We start from the raw sequence: 19,488 nt of genomic DNA on the forward strand, positions 1-19,488 counted from the left end.
GATTTGCCTCTGCATTGACGAATTCAAAGAGCTTCCACAGAGCATTGTTGATCACAATTTGCTAATATTCCTATAGTATTTAGTTTCCCTCGAAGAAACTATTCTCTGCTCTGGATCAGCAGCCTTGAACCTGATGTATATCAACAAGCTACAGGGGCAGCAGATGAGGAAACCATTCTCATATGAAAAAAATAATGGTTTTTATTTGGTCGAATCTTTGCACCATGGGAGGATGATGTTCAATTGAATAGCAGTACCTATATTTCCATTAGGATAAAAGAATGATTAGAACTGATGCAATTATAGAATACTACTCAGGAGCTGTGACAAGAATGTTAAGAACTGTACAGTTGGGAGGAGTTTTCCTCAAATCCTGTGTTTTGATATCAAGTAGATGACTCTTCTGGGTGCAGACAATCATTTGCTCCTGAAGCAGAAACCCTTTCCACATTTGCTCCTGAAGCAGAAACCCTTTCCACATTTGCTCCTGAAGCAGAAACCCTTTCCACATTTGCTCATCATTCCTGCAAAACCATCTCGTCTAGAGAATGAGAATATTTCGTGCAATGGAGGATAACATGTTAATCATGATAAAATGATGGCAGCACAAGGGACGCAGGCACAAACCTTGAACAGGGAAGCGAATTCGGATGTAATAACGATCTCGTATTTTGTATGGCTGGATAGCTTGGGCTTCTCAGCTACTATTCCAGTGTTTGCTTCATGTATTTCAGAGCAGAGCGTAACATTGCTCTGGCTTTCCTATCTGGGGTGCACCCAGACAAAATCATTTCTTCATACACAGATGGCACCTGAAACATGCAGGTCGATTATCTTCATATAGTACCACAAGGGTGATTGATAGGTATAAATTAGGTCTCAATGTAACGATACAGCTAGGGCATCGAAGATGTTTGTTAGACATAAACAGCAATCTCAGATGGCATACCCAACGATTGACCTTTCTTATATCCTATAATGCAAGCTCGAAATTAGTAAATGCAGTATAATGTTAAAGTGAACCACTTCAAAGGCTCTGTACTTCCAGCTCGGATACAGACATGGAGTATAAGCAAAAAAAAAAAGAAATGCAAACAGAAATGTGGCGTGACACACACCAAGCAATAATTATGCTGTTTCAAGTTAACAAAGTGGTTATAAACTATGCATCAGGTATTTGGTATGATGCTTCATTTCTAGGTAGAAGCAAAGAGAAATTATGCATTCATTTGATTATATTACTTTTAAGGCAGGTAAAGTATGATTGATAGTAAGAACTGAGACATCTATTTTTGATATATGTTGCTGCAAACAATTTATCAGCCCATGAAATATGCAAGGTCCAGCTTATCATGTCAGCAACACCTTAAAAAAAGGAGATCAACAGTTGTGGTGGATATACAATGGGCACAAAATGCAAAAGGGTGCAGTATCATTGTCCAAACATGTCACAAGAAAGAAAAGGCAGCACATCAAATTTTCCAAACATTGTCTGCGAGCACTCATACAGTATAATGAATATTATACCTTATCAAACTTCTCAACAAGAATCAGAGCTTTCATAAGTGTTGTATAAGTAACCACATCTGGCTTCAAATCCTGCAGTTAAGAGGACCACTGGACATTTTATACGAGGGCAAGACAATTGCAGTTTCAACAAGGAAAATAGATACTCTGTGAGTAACTATTAACTACAACTTACATTTTCCTTCATGTACTGCAGCACTACAAAAGCTTCAACATCCCTCCTATCCTTTCCAAATGCATTGATCAACGAATTGAGAGCTAAGAGACTAGGCTTTAGGCCATCATCCCTCATTGCCCAAAATGCACTTACAGCTTGCTCAGACAAACCCTGTGAGAAAATGAAATGGGAGATCATTAAGAGGACAGAACTGTAGATCCTATTCTATCAGAGTTCCCATTTGCAAGAAAAGGGTATAGAACGCATTCACTTGAACCTCCTTACTGTCTAATTTGTGCGTACCAATATCTGAGCTTGATCTTCTGAGTTTAGAAGCCACCAGTGAATTGAAGATAGTACAATTATAAAACAAGTGATAAATTGCACAACCTTCCCAATTGCATCAGAATTATGTGTTTTGGTAAGGTTGACAGTGTCATCTTACTAAACATTAAAATGATGAGTGTCAGTGATCTCAAGTGCACAGCAACTGTAATGTAGAAGTTCATCAGTAATTATCTAAAATATTAGTCATGTTCTCCTATGTCCTGCCCATACAGTGTGCATGAAAATGATAAGTCGGACATCCAGGCACATGATCATGGATATATAGTTTATTCCCGGTAAAGATCTTATATTTTGATGCACAAGTTTATTTGCATACCCACAGCGCAAATAGTCCATGTGGCCAAGACTGACTATAATATACCATCATCTGGCTATCAGTAACCATGTGAATTAAACATTTCGCAAGATCACATGAAAAAGTAATCATATAATGGAGTTGAAGCCAGTGACAAGGCTGTTAACATACCCTCTGTGCATAGGCATTTAGCAAAGCATTGTACATCGTAGAGGATGGTTTCAGTCCTGCAGCCTTCATATCATCCAAGCACTCAATTGCATCATCAAACCTACCTGATTTCCCGTAAATATCAATAAGGGTAGTATATGTCACGGCATTAGGCAATAAACCCTGACTCCGCATATTTGTCAACAAATTCTTCACATCGTCCCATCTCTCCTGATCCCCAAATGAATTAATCATAATGTTAAATGTAGTATTACAAGGCAAATAGCCTTTTTCCATCATTTCCTCAAACAACTCCTCCGCTCTATCATGCTTCCCTGCCTTACAATGACAGTCTATAAGTGTATTCCAAGTAATTGTGTCAGGCTCTATCCCTTCCGATAACATCCTATCAAATGTAGCCACAGCATGATCAAGACAATTGAACTTGCCAAAAGTATCAATCATAACATTATAAAATATCCTATCAGGACGCACCCCACTGTCCTCCATTTCCCTTAAAACCTGAAAAGTTTTCTGCCACTCCCCTTTATCCCGATAACTCGCCAAAATCCGACTGAAAACATATGCATTAGGCTGCACATTACTCGCTTCCATTTCCTTCAACACAATCCTCGCACTCTCCCATCTCTCCGCATTCCCATACGCATCAATCAACAAACTATAAGTCTGTTCATTTGGCAAAACACCACTCCTCTCCATCTCCAAAACAACAAACTCTGCATCTCTCAACAAACCCGCTTTCACATACCCTCTAAGAAGTGCATTATACGCCCTGGTCCTCGGTTGCAATCCATTATCTCTCATTTCTTCAAAAATTGCCTCCGCTTCCTCTGTCCTACCACAATTCCCCAAACCCCAAATCACTGTAACAAGCGTGGCAGTTTTCACACTCAATCCAATTCCTTGCACCACACCCAAAAACTCCAACGCTTTATCTAAATCCCCAGCTTTCGCAAACCCAACAATAATATCATTCCATAACTGCGCATCAACTTCAAGCTTATCAAGATCAAGTTCCCCGTAAATCTTTTGCAAAATCGAAGAATCTGCTCTGTTATTCTTCATTAATGACCTAATTATTAAACTATAATTAACCAAATCCGAAGGATGACCGTCCTCCCTCATTCTACATATCAAATTAAGCGCTTTTTCAATATCATTATTCCGTGCACACGCGCTAATCAAGGCATTATAAGTTAATGGAGTCAAATTTTGCTGTTGAGAAAGCGAAAACGCCTCGTATAGTTTCTCTGACTGACCAAGTGCGTGGATCAAAATAGAGTAGAGCAGCTCGTAAGAGAAACAGAGGTTATGCTTTTCAAGCCAAGAAACGACAGCGTAAGCGAGAGGAATAGATGAAGAGGAAGTACAAAGAGATTTTAATAGGGAGTGCCAGAGTGGACCAGGGACTACACGGTATGACTCGGCGAGTTGGACTTCGGTGGAGTCTAATGATGTAGGAGAGGCTGAGTCGGAGTCCGAGTCGGTGGAAGTGGAAATTTTGTTGGAGAGGTAATTGATGAGTGGAGTGAAGTCGTAACGGAGGCTTTGGAGAGGGAGAATGTCGTCGTCGTCGTCGTCGTCGTTGTAGTAGTCTTCGATGTCATTTTGTGAAGTTTCGTGATGTCGCTTTGAGTAAGGGAGGGAGGAGTCGGTGAGATTTGTGGCGGTGAGGGCAGTGGTGGTGGGAGTGGCGTAGAGTTGTGGTTGGAGGATAAGGTGGTGGTGGTGGAAGATTGGAGAAGTTATGGAAATTGAATGGAAACGATTTGGGACAGGTTGCGGGAACAGAAGCATTTTAGGTTTCTCTTTTCCGAGAGAGAGTGATGGAGAGGCTGAGGGTAGAGGTGGCTTAAGGGGAAGCGAGAGGTGCTGGTTTATCCGGTTTGGATATTTTATGCCTTTTGGTGGTGAAGAGGACGAAGGCAGATTTTCATTGTATGGCCCCTGAAGTTTTATAACTTTCTTAATTAATCCCTCAATTTTAGTTTTGGACATGACACCTTCATTTTCTAAATGGAAGATTGTAAGAGCCGCTGCAAATTGAAGCCATTGTTTCAATAACCGGACAAGCCTTACGGGTCAATATAGGACCTGGGCTGTCTAAGTTAAAAAAATAAAAATTATTTGACTCACTTGACTATTAAGTTTTTAATTTTAAAAAATAGATTAAAATAATATAATTCTAATTTTTTTAATTTTCTTTTTAAAAAATGACTCAATTTTTTTATAACTCAAGCCTGGTACTAGATGAGTTTTTAAATATATAATTGAAACATGGGAGTTCAAATTTCAAATCAATATAGTTTGTATTTTTTTTTGGTTAAATGAAAATGTTTGGATCAATTTATTTCAATCAATTTTATAAGATTTTAATGTTAATTATATAAATTTTTTATAGTTTTAAGATTTGTAATATTCAAATTAGTAATATTTTAAAAATAAATTCAAAAAGTAATCAGTTAAATTATATCTTTTAAAATTACAGACGCATTATTTTCTCGACTTTAACTAGAAATAGTATCTCCCCTAGTTTTGCAAAACCCTATACACAGAGACTGAAATAGGAGGAAAGGGTTTTTGTTGTCCTACTTCACAAAAATCCTCCATTAGCCATGGGAGGATCTAGAGCTTTATTTATCATTAAGAAAAAAACAAAAGAGATCTATATGGAATGGTAAAGCTCTGTATATTTTATTGATAAAAAAAAAAGGCCCATAAATTAGTTTTACATCATCACACTCACAACTCCTATAAAATCATAGTTTTAAAACCCGGCCCGGCCCGGCGGGTTGACCCTGGACCCGGCCGACCCGGGGCTGAAACTGGGCCGGATTGATGAAAAAATAAGGTAAACTATAACCCGGCGGGTTGACCCGGAAACCCGGACGACCCGGCAAAACCCGGTCAAAAACCCGGTGGTAACCCATTGACTTTTATTTATTTTTTATTAAAACGACGTCGTTTTGAATTTTTTTTAAAATAGAAATTGACCCGGCCGACCCGGTCAAAACCCGGAACCCGGGCCTTGGACCGGGTCGACCACCGGGCCGGGTTTAAAAACTATGTATAAAATAGTATCATATAGGATACTTTCTCAGCTAGAAAATCTGTAACCAAATTCCTAGAGACTTGGTCAAACCTACTACTGACCAGAGCTTTCAATAAATATAAATGAATATGAAATAAAACATTTAAATTTTAACACTCTTTTTTAAACTGAAATCTATATAAATCAGTTCAAAATAAATTCAACCCTTTGTAAATTTGTCATTTACAGCAGCACGTGAACAAACTCCGAATAGACCGTGCAGCTTCACAAATATAGTCAACTTGAGAGGCCTGTGTATCTGGAACTTGGTTTTTGCTCCGACAGTAAATCGATTTGATTGTTCCATCACTGTTGGGATCTTTTAAAAAATAATACCTCACATCAGTATGTTTGCTTCTTCCGCAGGGCACATGATTCTTGAAGAGTTTGATTTCTGAGTTGTTGTCACAAAAAAAAAATGTAGTATTTCCAACTTGCTTGAACCGTAGCTCTTCAAGAATTCTCCCCAGCCAGATAACCTGACAAGCACAAGCTGTTGCAGAAATAAATTCAGCTTCTGTAGTTGACAATATAACAAGTAGTTGCTTTTTAGAAGACCACGAAACGGCCTCTGTGCCCAACGTAAAAACATGTCCTTGCAAAATTCTTAGATATGGAGCAAGAGAAAAGGATGACTGTATACCAGCAGGCCAATACGCGAGGCTTCATATTAAGGAAGTACCTACTCTTGTTGCTTCAAAGTTATGTTTGCTTGCGAAGAGAGCACATGTGATAGCATCTGGCCTTTTTCAGCATGAATCCAAGATGTATGTTCTTCACTTTAGGTATTCTGTTGTTTAACCTGCTGTTTACAGTTTTCAGTTCTTCAGAAATCGTCTACATTACTTTAATTTCTCTCACAATATGTGTTTTTCAATGTTTTTCATCATTAAGAAGCATGATACCTGTGATGCTCCTATCAAAGCCAAAGAAGAACTAGTATTTCATGTTGGTTTTCGGCCATTTGTTGCTAGGTAATATCATTGGCCTACTGAAGTGTTGCAAGTTTGCCCTTCTGTGTGTCTAGATGCATGCCTTCTGCAATTTGATGCTGTTTGCTTTTCAGGCCTATATTCTCCACCGATGATTTGAATTCAGACAAGCACAAGATGGAGAGGTTCCTCCATGCAGGATGTTTCTCCGTTGCATCAATTTATGCTCTGATTTCCTTTCCTCCTCATCCATTGATGGTCGTCTTGAAGAGCACAGGAGGTGCTGCCCCTGCTGTTGCTTCTTTTGGTTCCTTAAGAGAAGTGCTGACCCAGACAGGATAATACTGAAGAAGAACGTATTAACTGGGGTACAAATTTCCTGAACTTCAGCTTGACACTGATGGTCTCTAAAAACCTCTTCCGTCTCCCTGCTCTCCTCGCCCTTGCTGCTGTTGCTTACACCAATTGCAAAATGAATAACAGCTAATGTTTTGTGAGAACCATTCCCCATCTCCCCAGATGAATGTTCTCTGTTTATTGAAATGCCTTTATATTCTTGATGCAGTTACCCTCAACGAACATCAAAATTGAAAGCCCTGTATGATACATTTTTTAATAGCCCAGCGGATGTAAGATGGTTTAAGGTGAGAGAATATCAATAGCAGATACCTTTTCTTATTATTATTTGCGAGAAACTAGTTCTCCATTAACCACGATAAAAATTTGTCACTGGTGCTTGCAGCCTGTGGAAGTGTACACGAAATGTGGTCACCATGGTCGGATTAAGGAACCTGTTGGCACACATGGTATGATTTTTTTTTCTATCTAGCCTAAACTTTGAAGGGATCGGATTCCATTTTCATCCAATGCAGGATTCCAGCATTAAGTTTTCTTATGTAGCAGGCATCTTATGTTCCATCAGATGATATAAATGATGTGGTATCTTTTAGTTTTTTGCTGGTAACTTTTGTGATTTATGCTCAGGGGCTATGAATTACACTTTCAATGGGATCCCTCAGCAGCATGACACTGTTTGCATGAGCTTGTATATACGTGCATATCCCAGAACACAGGTTCCCAATTCTTGATACTTGATCATGCAGTGGCTGTTTCTCCGTCATATAAACAACAACAGCTATGGTTGTTCGTGGGAATGAAGCTCCGGTTCAGATTGTCGATTCATTTTCTTGATTTCTGGGAAGCTACAAGCAGTTGAGTCACATGGATTCACTGCAACTTCCCCATCTGTATGCGCTCTGCCCTCGATTTATTTTTATATTTAATTTTTTATTAGTGTGACAGTGGAAAGCATACTTTTAGGTTTACCCAGATGTAGGCAGCAGGGATGAAAAGAAGTTGGGGAGGGGAGCGAAGCAGAGTATAGGAAAGAACACAAGCTTGTGTTCACTTATTTAATTAATTTATGCAAGATTTATCTGAGTTATCTTGTTGCATTTCTTCGATCTTCGATCTTTGATCTTTGATCCTCCATGTGAGGCTGCACTATTTCTTTTCATGTCCAGCAATTGAAAGGTTTTTCAAGATGCATAATGATATTGAAGTTATTGAGAATGATTTTGTTGACAATCTTATCATTCAACTTCCTTGAAAATGACTGCTTCTGACAAGCATCTTTAACTACATAAATTTAACTCAAAATCTGCAACTAGTATTTGATCAAAGGATTATCAATAATTTTAGAAATCCAATCTCCTGTGGCAAGTGAAAAGAATCGTACTGGCATTGAGCCTGATTCAAGATATGAACTCAACAGCAATATCTGTCATGTGATCAAATCCAATATGAAGATCACTATGCTCCTGCTGGGTCAACAAAAATCATAAGCACACCTATGCAACTGGTTAAACATTTTCTCCAGGTGGTAACTCTGCAAGCTTTGGAGGTGCACCAAGTACTCGCTCCATGTCAAAACGGACTTCAATGTTGCGAATGCTGTACCCAACCACCATCAACCAATAAAGCAGCTTTGCAAGCTCTGGTGCACTAGTCTCTGTTACAGATGTCTGCATTTGGAATCGAAGTCAAGAATGCATGGCTCTTTAAGTTTGCTCAGAAAAATCAAACGATTATTCAAGAAATACAGTGACATTATAATTGTTCAGAAGTATCTGCATCTAAAACTAATTACTTTCACCAGCCTTGTCCTGAAAGGTTCGATGCACTACAATTGCTCAAAAGATATCTAAGAATGGCAGAGAATTCATAAATGATATGGTCAATGCTTGCTTGATATCAAATAAAATCCAGGGAAGAAAATGCAACTACCAGATATTCAATGGGACACAATCTCTAATACGAATGGCTTTAAATTATCCCCTTTCTTCATGTAAATAACGTTTTGCCCTTTTTGAGAACAAGCAACTATCACAAAAACACAAATACATAAAACATTTATTTGCAAGGGTTGAAGAAATGCTTGACTATTCATCCAAATTGATTAGTTCATAATCAGATATAGAACCTTTAACCACTCAATCTACATAAACAATCTTTTTGAAAAGCGAGCATATTTTCTTTTTACTAATATGAATCCTATTCATAGCAGTAAATCAAGAAATTTGAGTCGGTTTTCAGGGAAACCTTCATTTGGTCGGGACCTGAAACAGCCAAAAGACGCTTGATGAACGTGTTCATTGCAAGAACAGCATCCTCTCCAGCACTGCTTGTCAAATCCTGCAAAATCATAAACAAGCAATTTGAAGTGAAAATGTGGAAATAATATCAAAGTTACTCCATACAGCCTGGCAATCTGGAAGTGGGAAGCAAGGTGGTTGCGGGAGTATATTTTCTATACACTTCTAGTCTTTCATTACTTTATGAAAGAAAAACATTCCAAAAGTAAAATTTTGAACCTTTCAAAAATGAAAAGGCAAAAACAAGTGTTGTTTAGATGGCATTCAAAGTAATGGGCACTGGTGTGCAAGAATAATAAACTATTCAACTAGCTTGGGTGCGGTGCATCTCGCCAAGCAGAAACCTGACAGTAACTGTTAGCTGCATTAATTGACCGAGGCACCAAGCCAGGATACATCAAAACACGAACACGGTAACTGTATTTACCTTCAAATTTAGGGGCTCAAGAGACTTGAGATATTCCAATAATTCATTCTGTCCATTTGCAGATTTTCTGCCAACTTGACTATTGAGTTCTTCAATCTCCGCTTCAAGTAACTCGATGTATTTTTTAGCATCAATTCTTTCAGGGCCGGAAACATTATTCCACCGAATAACTTCACCAGACACATTTTTCTGTGTACCAGGTGCATAGTCTGGCTCATCCTGAACAGTCATAACATCTGCTTATATACTGGGGAAAAAATTGATATTTTTTTGTCAAAACAAAGATAAAGTTATATGCCCCCTTAAGACAGAGATAATGTTAAACTTGTAGACCCATTAAACCTATAGCAGTGAATTGTATCTTCAGATTTCAACAAACCAATTACCTTCTTTTCTTCTTGTGCATCAGGAAGTGCAACCTGCTCCAAACTTTGTTGCAAATCCAACCGGTATTGTGCATTCTTGAACATATAGCCCGTCATCATAACACTATACATGAGCTGCGCAAGATTTTCAGCCACCTGAAACACAAAAAGCCCAAACCGACCTCTCTCAATACCAAAACGCCTGCAGTTTTCAACACTAAACCATGAATTTCCAAATGCGCAATCCCAGTCAAACACAATATACTCACAGTTGTAACTGTTACAGCGAAAAACTGCGGAGGCAGAGTCCCAATCATATTAGCCACTGTCTGTCTCATCGCATCAACAACCTAAAAAAATGACAAGGATGCTTCATATCCATATTTCCACTACAAGCAACGCTAGAGAAACTGAAGCAATGCCTAAGAGCCAACGAAATGATGCCAATAATAATATATATAAAAAAAAATGCAAAACCTGCTGGGGTGCTCGTTTTACAAAAAGCTCCATGAACTCAGGCTGAACATTTTTGACATATTCCAATAGAATTTCCCTCCTGGTCTTTGGCTGTTGATTTCAAAAAAGAAAACCCAAAGTTCCATTTCAGTCAGTTTCCACTAAAAAAGCAATTCGTGCAAGAACTACAGGAGATTGATAAAATTACCATAGTACCATTAGGCGGCTTGGCGTCACCAGAGTTATTGTTATTAGAAGAAGAGTCATTCTTGGAAGAATCGTAAGCCTTAACTCGAAAGCCAAACCTCCTTTCACTACAGTAGTTCCCCTTGTTTCCTGGAAAACAAACTGAAGAACATAGTCGAGATCGAGTCGAGAAAAGAACTGCTGAGCTGTTCGAAGAAGAAGATAATTTAGATACAAAGGAGCCCGTCACTGTCACCGAAACCATGGCCAAATCGGTGACTCAAACTCAGATACTTGTTTGCTGAAATGGCCTGTTCCTGAAGTGTTTTTTTATAGTTTTTCCATCGACGGAGGTAGAGAGTACAAGAGTTGAGGACGAGGAGGAGGACGGGAGTTTTCAATTTTCAGAGATGAGGCCTGAGGGTTTATTTAATGGGTAGAGGGGGAGAGCGGTTACACAACGGAAATGTGAGGTGGTTTGTAGGGGATTGGTGTGGTGGAGGGTCTGATGGTTGGTGATGCTTCAGGTGTTTTGTCTATTCTATTTGTAACCGCTAATTTGAGGACCTTATGACTTGGAAAGGTTATGGGAGGAGGTGGATAAATGAATCAGGACCCTTCTTTTGGACTAATTTATTAATCCAGGGCAGATAATCTCATTTTTATTTATTTGTTTTGGAGAAAAATAGTATTTTTTAAAATAATATTCAAAAACAAATTTAATTCTCGATATATATATATAAAATTTGGTATGATAAGCATTATAATATTAACTTTTTAATTCATATATATCAATGTCAGATACTAAATTATTTTTTTCTAGTGGGATGTTAAAAGAAATTATACATTAAGATTTTGTTAAATTATTTTTATATTCATGATTTTGCCTTTACACGATTTTATTCACTGCAAGCTAACCCTGAGAATTTTCCACGTGAAAGAAAAGGTACTAAACCTAAAATTGATCGGGGGATAGTGATTTACAATACGTTTGTTAGTATTTATCTATTATAGGATGCCTCCTAACATCAAGACAGTTTGGCCGAGTGGTCTAAGGCGCCAGATTTAGGCTCTGGTCCGAAAGGGCGTGGGTTCAAATCCCACAGCTGTCATTTGTTTTTTTCACTTTTTATTTTTATTTTTATTTTTTTTTAATTCACTTTTTATTTTTATTTTTTTTTATGTTAAGAATTAAGTCCGGCAAACCTGACAATCTTTCAAACCTGTTCGTGACGCCATTAGTTTTTTAAATTTATTTTTTATATTAATATATTAAAATTATTTAAAATGAAAAAATTATTTAAAAAAAAAAACATCACAAACACATCCTAAAAAAGTTTAATATTGTGACTCCACAAGAAAAAACTATTTGATTAGTTAAAGAGTTTTTATTTTTGTATTGAAGTTCACATGTAATAATGTTTTAAATTTTAATTTTATTAGAGTTAAAATAATTTAATTTTTATTTATTAATGTTTATTTTTTATTTATTTTACATGTAAAAATCTATATCACAATAATTTTAACAAAATATATATTTTTTAAACTTATATTTTTAAAATCATAGCTAAAAATATTTTTAAAAAACCTATTTCTCTAACAATACCGAGTTTGGATACCATTCCTCTGTAACTAATTAATTAAATCAATTATTGAAGGCTCAAGAATCAAAATAATTAATTAATGATATTATTAATTTTTTAGCTGACTCTTTTAGATTTTAAACTTTTGATTGTTTCGTCACAGAATTCGCTAGCCCTCTTGCTCTCCCGAGTCCTGACCATGGATGTTTTTGATTTTGTGGCTGTGATAATTATCGTGTGGTTATTTTTAAAAATATATTTTATTTTAAAAAATATTTTAATAATATATTTTATTTTAAAAAATAATTTTTAGATTGATACATTAAAATAATTTAAAAATATTAAAAATATATTAATTTAAAATAAAAAAATTCAATTTTTTTCAAAAATATTTTTGAAAAGTACTCCCTGAAAAAGCCATGCTGGTGCTGCCTGTTTGAAGAGAATGAGGATCCGTTGACAATAGAACTGGGGCTACAGATAAAGGGATTTGTTCTGAACGTTTACAGATCATACACCTTCTATGAATTTTTCAGGTTTTCAAGATTAACTGATCAATAAGCTTGGATATCAATCGAAACTAAGTTCTAGTTTTGTTTTTTTATGTTTTTTCTTTATATATAAATGCTAGCTTGGAGATCTGAATCTAATAGATTAAATATTCGAATATACTTTTTTTATTATTAAAACAATGCTTTAAATTTTCATATTAAATCATTAAACTAGTGGAAAATAATATTGTTATAAACGGAATAACCACAGCTTAAGTGGATGACACCAAAAACATCCATGGAGTAGAGTGACAAAATACACTCAACCCCCTAACCATTTCCTCGTAGCCTTTGCATGATCTTGGCGACTTGCTTCTTGGGTCGTTGGCGTGAGATGTGAGCCTTTCATGCCTTCTGGGTCTTCGGCATGAGGTATAAGCCTCTCAGCATTCCCACGTATGCAATTCGATTTTTTTCTTAATATATTTTTAAATAAAAAATACTTAAAATATAATTGTTAATATAATTTTAAATATGCTGTCAATAAAATAAACAAACAGTTATTTCCAGCTAAAACTTAACCATCGATGGCAGCAAACCAACAAATCCTCCACAGCTCACGTGCTGTGGACCTGTCAACTCCAGATGCTCACTGACCACCAGGCAGACTGGCAGTCACCATATTCTTTTCTGGCTTTGCCAATTGGATACAGCTTTAGCCCCGCTGGCATCCACGTGGAGTATACTAATTACAAGCTAAAAATAAATAAATTAAACTTCTCTGATTACGTTATTACCTCAACAAAATTAAAAAAAAAAAAAAAGCAAACGTCAAAAAATTCTTTAAAGCGTGATTAAGAATATGGTTATGATTATTTTTAAAAGTATTTTTTATTTAAAAGTATATTAAAATAATATTTTTTTTAAAATTATTTTTAATATAGCATATTAAAATAATTTAAGAAAAAAAAAATATTAATTTGAAAAATATTAATTTTTTAAAAAATATTTTTAAAATACAAATAAAGAGGTACCTACGGACAGTTAATAAAAATATATATAATGTAAGAGGCGATGGTTATATAATAGATTAATTTTTTCAATAATAAAATATACTTGTTATTAGACATGTCAAGTAAGCAATTTACACTTAACAAACAGAAAAATTTATATTATTTTGATGGCATCATTTGGATAAAAAAAAAAAAAAAGACACGTAAGAAACTTGAAAGATGACCAGCACAATGTATCGGTGTTTCTCTTCTCTCTTTTAAATTAACATGATTTATTCTTATAAACCCTGGCTCCTGTTTCAGGAAATGCTGGAGTCCTAGCAAGCAGATCCGCTTTCGCTCTTCCTCACTCTACACTCCATTTTTCAGAGAGGGAAAAAAATCACTTCTGTAATAATGGCGTTTCACCGGCGGCGCAACCACGATTACAACCGTTTCTGGTCTATTCTTCCTCTAATATTCTCTATTTCCGGAGCTCTTCTCATTCTCTTGGCCCTCCTCTCATTTCTCGCTCCTACTCCGATTGATTCTAATAATCCCCAACATACGAGCTCGGTATTGTATCGTACAGTATCGTTCATTTCTCTATGCGTAGACGCACGCGTATAAATATACGATTATGAACTTTTCTTACTTGTCTCCGTCTTCTTTTGTATCCAGCTGTACGCTAGGAATGGTGTTGTTGAAGATACGATTGGACAATCTGTTCTTCACATACCGGTTAGGGCTTTGCCTCTCTTTTTTTCATTATTAATGATGCCATTATTATTTTTTGCTTATTTTTTCTTTTTGTGTTTGGGTAATAGAAAAAAGGAAGGACTGATCGTGATATTTGGAGCTCGATAAATTCGTTATATTACTATGGATGCAGCAATGCTAGCATCAAGTTTGCAAGTAAGTGTCTTGAGCAGAGAATTTTTATTATTATTATTATTATTATTACAAAACAGCAATCTGAGCTTCTAGCATTGAATGAGTTGTTGCTCGTTTTTATTTGGGTTTTGTTGAATTGTAAAATGTGGCTTCTTTAAGAGTTTATTGCTTATTTGTAAATTTTTTATACTGAGGTTTTTAATTCATTTTGTAGATGCTGATGCTGTTACACAGCCCAATCGGTATTTGCTGATTGTTACTAGTGGAGGCTTAAATCAGCAAAGGACCGGGGTGAGTTTCGAGCTTATGTATTGTTTAATAGTTGATTATTTGAGGAAATAGATTTTTGTTTCTCTGTTTTGAGGTTTCAGTTTATGGGTTATCAGGGATGATCATGTAACTGAGGTTGTTTGAAAGTTTGCTGCCTCTTGCTTGTAAAACCTTTGAGATTATGGAAACAACTTCCTCCACATTAAAATAGTTCAAAGTGCTGCAAAATGCACAGACCAAGATCACTCAGTCACTTGGAGGCAATGTTTTGCACCAAATGTGCAAGACCCACATTTATAGCTGTTAGTTGTCTGTGAGCTACCAACTTTAAATGCATATAGTGTGTTTTACGAGGGTTGGCAGTGGATGGAATAAAAAAACTAGGCAGAAGTTTTTGGTGGACAGTAAAATTCCAGAGAATGACTCAAGGGATGAGAGAGATTGGGAGAATTGTAGAGGGTGATCAGAGAACTGTTAATAGTAGCTCTTACAAGATTGGCATTCCTTGAATCATCATAAACATGTTTGTGTGTTAATACAGAATTAGAGAAACAGTCTGAGTCGCTTATTCTCTGCAAGGCATTCATTTTAACTTAATACTGGCTGTAATATTGGGATCGAATGATGCTCTTACGCATGTTTTTTTTTTTTCTTTCTCTTTACTGACTTTCAGGTCATGTTTTCTTGTTGCTGCAGTGCATAATGATTATTTATCACGTGATTAATATTTTGCTGTCGGCATTGATGATTCACTGAACACTTTTGCAGATTATAGATGCTGTTGTTGCTGCTCGTATCTTGAATGCCACTCTTGTTGTTCCACGGCTTGACCAGAAGTCTTTTTGGAAAGATTCAAGGTTCGTTATTGAATGAGTATAACTGAAACCTTTTCTTGGAATCTTATTTGCAACTACTGGTAGGGATTTCTGTTGTAATATTATGACTTTTATGATACTTTGTCTATTGCAGTGATTTTTCAGAGATTTTTGATGTTGATTGGTATATTTCTTCTCTGTCAAAGGATGTCAAAATCATTAAATCTCTCCCTAAAAGGGGAGGGAAAACTTGGATTCCACGCAACATGCGTGTTCCAAGGAAGTGTAGTGAGAGATGTTATCAAAACCGTATCTTACCTGTTCTTTTGAAAAGGCATGTAAGTTCTCCTTTCTCTGCAACCTTCTTCTGATTGCTTTTATATTTTTCAATTTTTTACCATGCAATATTAAGTTGCAGAGTTCTTGTTTCTGTTTGTATCCTTGCTTCTCTGGTCTTGCAACTACACCAATATTTGTCAAATAAGTCATGTTTAATAGGTAATAACATCCTGGTTACTTGCCTTGAGAACCATTAGGCGTGGGATAAAAGTTGTGTTTGTTAAGTCATATGAATCATTATCAATTAAAGGGGATATACAAATACTCAAGTGTTGACTTAAACTATTTGGATATTATCAATTAAAGGGGATATTATCAAGTGTTGACTTAAACTATTTGGATATTATCAATTAAAGGGGATATACCAATACTCAAGTGTTGACTTAAACTATTTGGATATTATGGAGGAAGTTTAATAGCACAAAATTTGACAAAACCTTTCCTTGATCTAATTTTGAACTTAAAAATATTTTTGTTTTAAGTAGAATCTACTCATGAGACTCCATATGGATCTGTTACTTTTTCTGTGCTATGTTGATTGGGATGCATACCTTTATTTTATGCACTCTGTTTCCTGGCAATTTTTTGGTTTATTTTAAGAATGACTTGACTTCCTGGACTTAATTTTATAACAGGCAATTCAGCTCACAAAGTTTGATTATAGAGTCGCAAATAGGTTGGATACCCAATTGCAAAAGTTGAGATGTAGAGTCAACTACCATGCTTTAAAGTTTACTGATCCTATTCTTCGAATGGGTGAGAAATTGTTCCATCGAATGAGGATGAAAAGCAAGCATTTCATTGCCTTGCATCTGAGGTATTCTAATTCATTTTCTGCTAAAACTGGCTGTATTTCTAAGTATTAACCTGCTATTTGAAGAGTTTCACCTATTGCCTGATAAGGGGAGCCAATGGACTCCATATATGATCCATATGAGCCCCACTAATGTGATCTATAGTTGTGGTAGAGAAACTATCATAACTGTACAGCTTAGCTTCAGCATTATGGTTTTCTCTGCATTACAATAAAATGATCTTTTCTCTTTCTATTTCCTGGGTTTATTTGTTAGCATGCATATTTTGACCTCATAGTTGAAACCATGCATCTGAATCTCATCACCTGAACTGATCAAAGGCTGCCACTTTTGTTTGTACTTGTTTTGTGGCCTGTGCATTTGTACCTACAGTCAGTAACTCCTGTGCTTGTTAGTGGTTACAGATTACTGCGTGAGACTTAAAATTACAAATGCAAAATCAAAACGCGTCAACCTTGTTTGCTCTATTTAAACAGTTAATAAAAACATGACTGTTTGAGAGGATTAATTAGATTTTAATGATCGGGTGACTGGCCTAAGACCAAGTGTGCTTTTGGCAGGCCTCGAAACCCAATTTCTGGATCATAGGTTGTGCATGCATAATGAGAAGGCTGTTTTTATTGGATTTATAATTCCAACTGATGAATTCCAAATTCAAGAAGCCTAAATTGGGACAAACTCAATTAGTTTTTCTCAAGCAGCCAAATTATTCTTGCTATAGGTTTGAGCCCGATATGCTGGCATTCTCTGGATGCTATTATGGTGGAGGTGACAAGGAAAGGAAGGAACTTGGTGCAATAAGGAAGAGGTGGAAAACTTTACATGTAAGGCTCAATTGATGTACCCTTCCACCACCAATTTAAAACAAATAATTACCCTACTTTCATCATCAGGATATTGACAACCTGAAGTTCAGTTTTCATTGAAATTACTTAATTCTGAAGCATTTGGAAATTTGATTTAGTGTTGAATCAAAACCTAAGTGAATTTTACTTCCCTGAGTGAATTATTTGGCTTCTGTTATGTGTGTTTGTACTTGGATCTGGAGCATCTAATGTGTTTATGAGTTTATCTTCATACATTTGCAGGTAAGTAACCCTGATAAGGAAAGGAGGCATGGAAAATGCCCGCTGACTCCAAGAGAAATTGGCCTTATGTTGAGAGCTCTGGGTTATAGCAGTGACATTCATATTTACGTGGCATCTGGAGAAGTGTATGGAGGGGAAGAGACATTGGCACCCCTAAAAGCACTCTTCCCAAACTTCTATACAAAAGAGACTTTAGCCAGCAAGGAGGAGCTGGAACCATTTTCTTCATTTTCTTCAAGAATGGCTGCACTTGACTTCATTGTTTGCGATGAAAGTGATGTATTTGTTGCCAACAACAATGGTAACATGGCTAGAATATTAGCTGGAAGAAGGTACTTTGACTTCTCCATCTCTTTTCTTCATTCTTCTTTGACTCTTTTTTTTTCCTGTTATTAGGGACTAATTTTTAAATTTCCTTAAATTGCAGGAGATATTTTGGACACAAACCTACCATTCGTCCAAATGCTAAAAAGCTATATAGATTGTTCTTGAACCAAACAACCATGTCATGGGAAGCATTCACCTCTAAAATGCGTACTTATCAGAGGGGCTTCATGGGGGAGCCAAAGGAGGTGAGGCCGGGTAGGGGAGAGTTTCATGAGAACCCACACACCTGCATTTGTGAAGATTCTGAAGCCAAAGCAAAGAAAGATTCAGGACCTGGAAAACATGGAAAGGGGTATGATGATGTATTAGGCGATGATGAGCCAGAATTGCCTGATCCTGATGATGATGGATACCAAGATGGCTCTCAAGAGAAAGAACAGTTCAATGGAACAGGTATGGATTATGATGGAATCACCAATGAAGACCCCGAGTTAGAAGAAATTCTTTCAGACTAGACAGTGCTACACTGGGTTCTTTGCTGTGCTTAAACAATTCTTTTGTTGAATGTTCAAAAGATCATGCTGCATATGCCCAACCTGCTGTTTATAAAACTGCCAGGGTTTAGATCCCTAAAAGCCGCCCCCCGGCCTCGGAACAACGCAACAATATCAAGACACAACACTGAGCTGTTTTAATGAGTTATGACTTAGGAACATCTCCCGTAAGGTGTGATCTTGAGTTCAACATCATATCTTTCACGAGCCTTCAGAGTTCAGCCTCTTTGCAGTGAAATTCAGGGAACGGGTGAAGACGTCGTCTAAGAAGGGTTCTGCCCTTCTCGGTTTTAGACTTCTGCTAGATTGATGGCTGTCTGTTTTGGTGTCTTAAGAGTGAGATTAGTGTCCCGCAAAGCTGTTCTCTTGCCAGAGGCTGTTAAGCAGCGACATGTGTGTGTACATTGCTGATTGGAATTTTCTTTTTATACATATTTTCTTTGGAGGCTAGTCATCATTGATAGTTGGAGAATTTGTTGTAAAAACTAGAATGTAGAAAATTTTGGTGCTCTTACCGTTCCTTAACCTAGGTGAATCTAGTTCACCATCTAATTGATTTATAAGAGTTTTACTGATTTTGGATGGTTCTGTTTTGTTTTCTATCAGAGCTCATCAATAGCAGCGCCTGTTTCCAAATGTATAGGGGATTGAGAATTACTTTCGGAATAGTTATTAGGCCCCTTTTTCTCGGATCAATTTACACGTCAATAT

The 19,488-nt window shown here is 36.6% G+C and overlaps 3 protein-coding genes, 1 long non-coding RNA gene and 1 other non-coding gene across 7 annotated transcripts; 2 read left to right on the top strand and 3 right to left on the bottom strand.

Annotated features, from left to right (window-relative positions):
* Window positions 1-164: 164 nt before the first annotated feature.
* LOC105132858 (uncharacterized) lies at window positions 165-494 on the bottom strand. The gene is made up of 2 exons (XR_843653.1): window positions 349-494; window positions 165-257 (listed from the first exon to the last, which is right to left on the bottom strand). It is a non-coding gene; the product is annotated as an uncharacterized LOC105132858 (long non-coding RNA).
* A 183-nt stretch (window positions 495-677) lies between these two features.
* LOC105132859 (pentatricopeptide repeat-containing protein At5g42310, mitochondrial) lies at window positions 678-4,407 on the bottom strand. Its single transcript, XM_011036587.1, has 4 exons — window positions 2,499-4,407; window positions 1,703-1,855; window positions 1,528-1,599; window positions 678-812 (listed from the first exon to the last, which is right to left on the bottom strand). The coding sequence occupies exons 1-4, from the start codon at window positions 4,293-4,295 to the stop codon at window positions 705-707; spliced, it is 2,130 nt and encodes a 709-aa protein (XP_011034889.1). The 5' UTR covers window positions 4,296-4,407; the 3' UTR covers window positions 678-704.
* A 3,650-nt stretch (window positions 4,408-8,057) lies between these two features.
* On the bottom strand, window positions 8,058-11,127 carry LOC105132860 (uncharacterized). Of its 3 annotated transcripts, none has more exons than XM_011036589.1 (7): window positions 10,632-11,127; window positions 10,445-10,534; window positions 10,237-10,296; window positions 9,989-10,123; window positions 9,603-9,821; window positions 9,123-9,215; window positions 8,058-8,545 (listed from the first exon to the last, which is right to left on the bottom strand). In XM_011036589.1, the coding sequence occupies exons 1-7, from the start codon at window positions 10,872-10,874 to the stop codon at window positions 8,384-8,386; spliced, it is 1,002 nt and encodes a 333-aa protein (XP_011034891.1). In that variant the 5' UTR covers window positions 10,875-11,127; the 3' UTR covers window positions 8,058-8,383. The 3 variants fall into 3 exon arrangements, with proteins under 3 accessions (XP_011034891.1, XP_011034890.1, XP_011034892.1); XM_011036588.1 differs by having other exon boundaries at window positions 10,237-10,317; window positions 10,632-11,125; XM_011036590.1 differs by having other exon boundaries at window positions 10,237-10,317; window positions 10,640-10,782.
* Window positions 11,128-11,641: 514 nt separating this feature from the next.
* On the top strand, window positions 11,642-11,721 carry TRNAL-UAG (transfer RNA leucine (anticodon UAG)). The gene has a single exon. It is a non-coding gene; the product is annotated as a tRNA-Leu (tRNA).
* Window positions 11,722-13,926: 2,205 nt separating this feature from the next.
* Window positions 13,927-19,413, top strand: LOC105132861 (uncharacterized protein At1g04910-like). The gene is made up of 10 exons (XM_011036591.1): window positions 13,927-14,251; window positions 14,357-14,416; window positions 14,503-14,590; window positions 14,784-14,860; window positions 15,608-15,696; window positions 15,809-15,992; window positions 16,629-16,810; window positions 17,530-17,632; window positions 17,897-18,228; window positions 18,324-19,413. The coding sequence occupies exons 1-10, from the start codon at window positions 14,093-14,095 to the stop codon at window positions 18,736-18,738; spliced, it is 1,689 nt and encodes a 562-aa protein (XP_011034893.1). The 5' UTR covers window positions 13,927-14,092; the 3' UTR covers window positions 18,739-19,413.
* Window positions 19,414-19,488: the final 75 nt, after the last annotated feature.

Source organism: Populus euphratica, unplaced genomic scaffold, assembly GCF_000495115.2.
Source record: "Populus euphratica unplaced genomic scaffold, PopEup_1.0 scaffold68.1, whole genome shotgun sequence".
In the NCBI taxonomy this organism is placed as follows: Eukaryota; Viridiplantae; Streptophyta; class Magnoliopsida; order Malpighiales; family Salicaceae; genus Populus; species Populus euphratica.

Coding starts and splice junctions, on each gene's coding strand:
- LOC105132859 (XM_011036587.1), bottom strand. CDS start 4,295: ATGCTTCTGTTCCCGCAACCTGTCCCAAATCGTTTCCATTCAATTTCC. Junction 1,600..1,702: donor TGCAGTACATGAAGGAAAAT/GTAAGTTGTAGT, acceptor TCTTAACTGCAG/GATTTGAAGCCAGATGTGGT. Junction 813..1,527: donor TTGTTGAGAAGTTTGATAAG/GTATAATATTCA, acceptor TGCATGTTTCAG/GTGCCATCTGTGTATGAAGA.
- LOC105132861 (XM_011036591.1), top strand. CDS start 14,093: ATGGCGTTTCACCGGCGGCGCAACCACGATTACAACCGTTTCTGGTCT. Junction 14,591..14,783: donor TGCTAGCATCAAGTTTGCAA/GTAAGTGTCTTG, acceptor TTCATTTTGTAG/ATGCTGATGCTGTTACACAG. Junction 17,633..17,896: donor AGAGGTGGAAAACTTTACAT/GTAAGGCTCAAT, acceptor ATACATTTGCAG/GTAAGTAACCCTGATAAGGA.
- LOC105132860 (XM_011036588.1), bottom strand. CDS start 10,874: ATGGTTTCGGTGACAGTGACGGGCTCCTTTGTATCTAAATTATCTTCT. Junction 9,822..9,988: donor ATGCACAAGAAGAAAAGAAG/GTAATTGGTTTG, acceptor ATGACTGTTCAG/GATGAGCCAGACTATGCACC. Junction 9,216..9,602: donor TTGAGCCCCTAAATTTGAAG/GTAAATACAGTT, acceptor ATGATTTTGCAG/GATTTGACAAGCAGTGCTGG.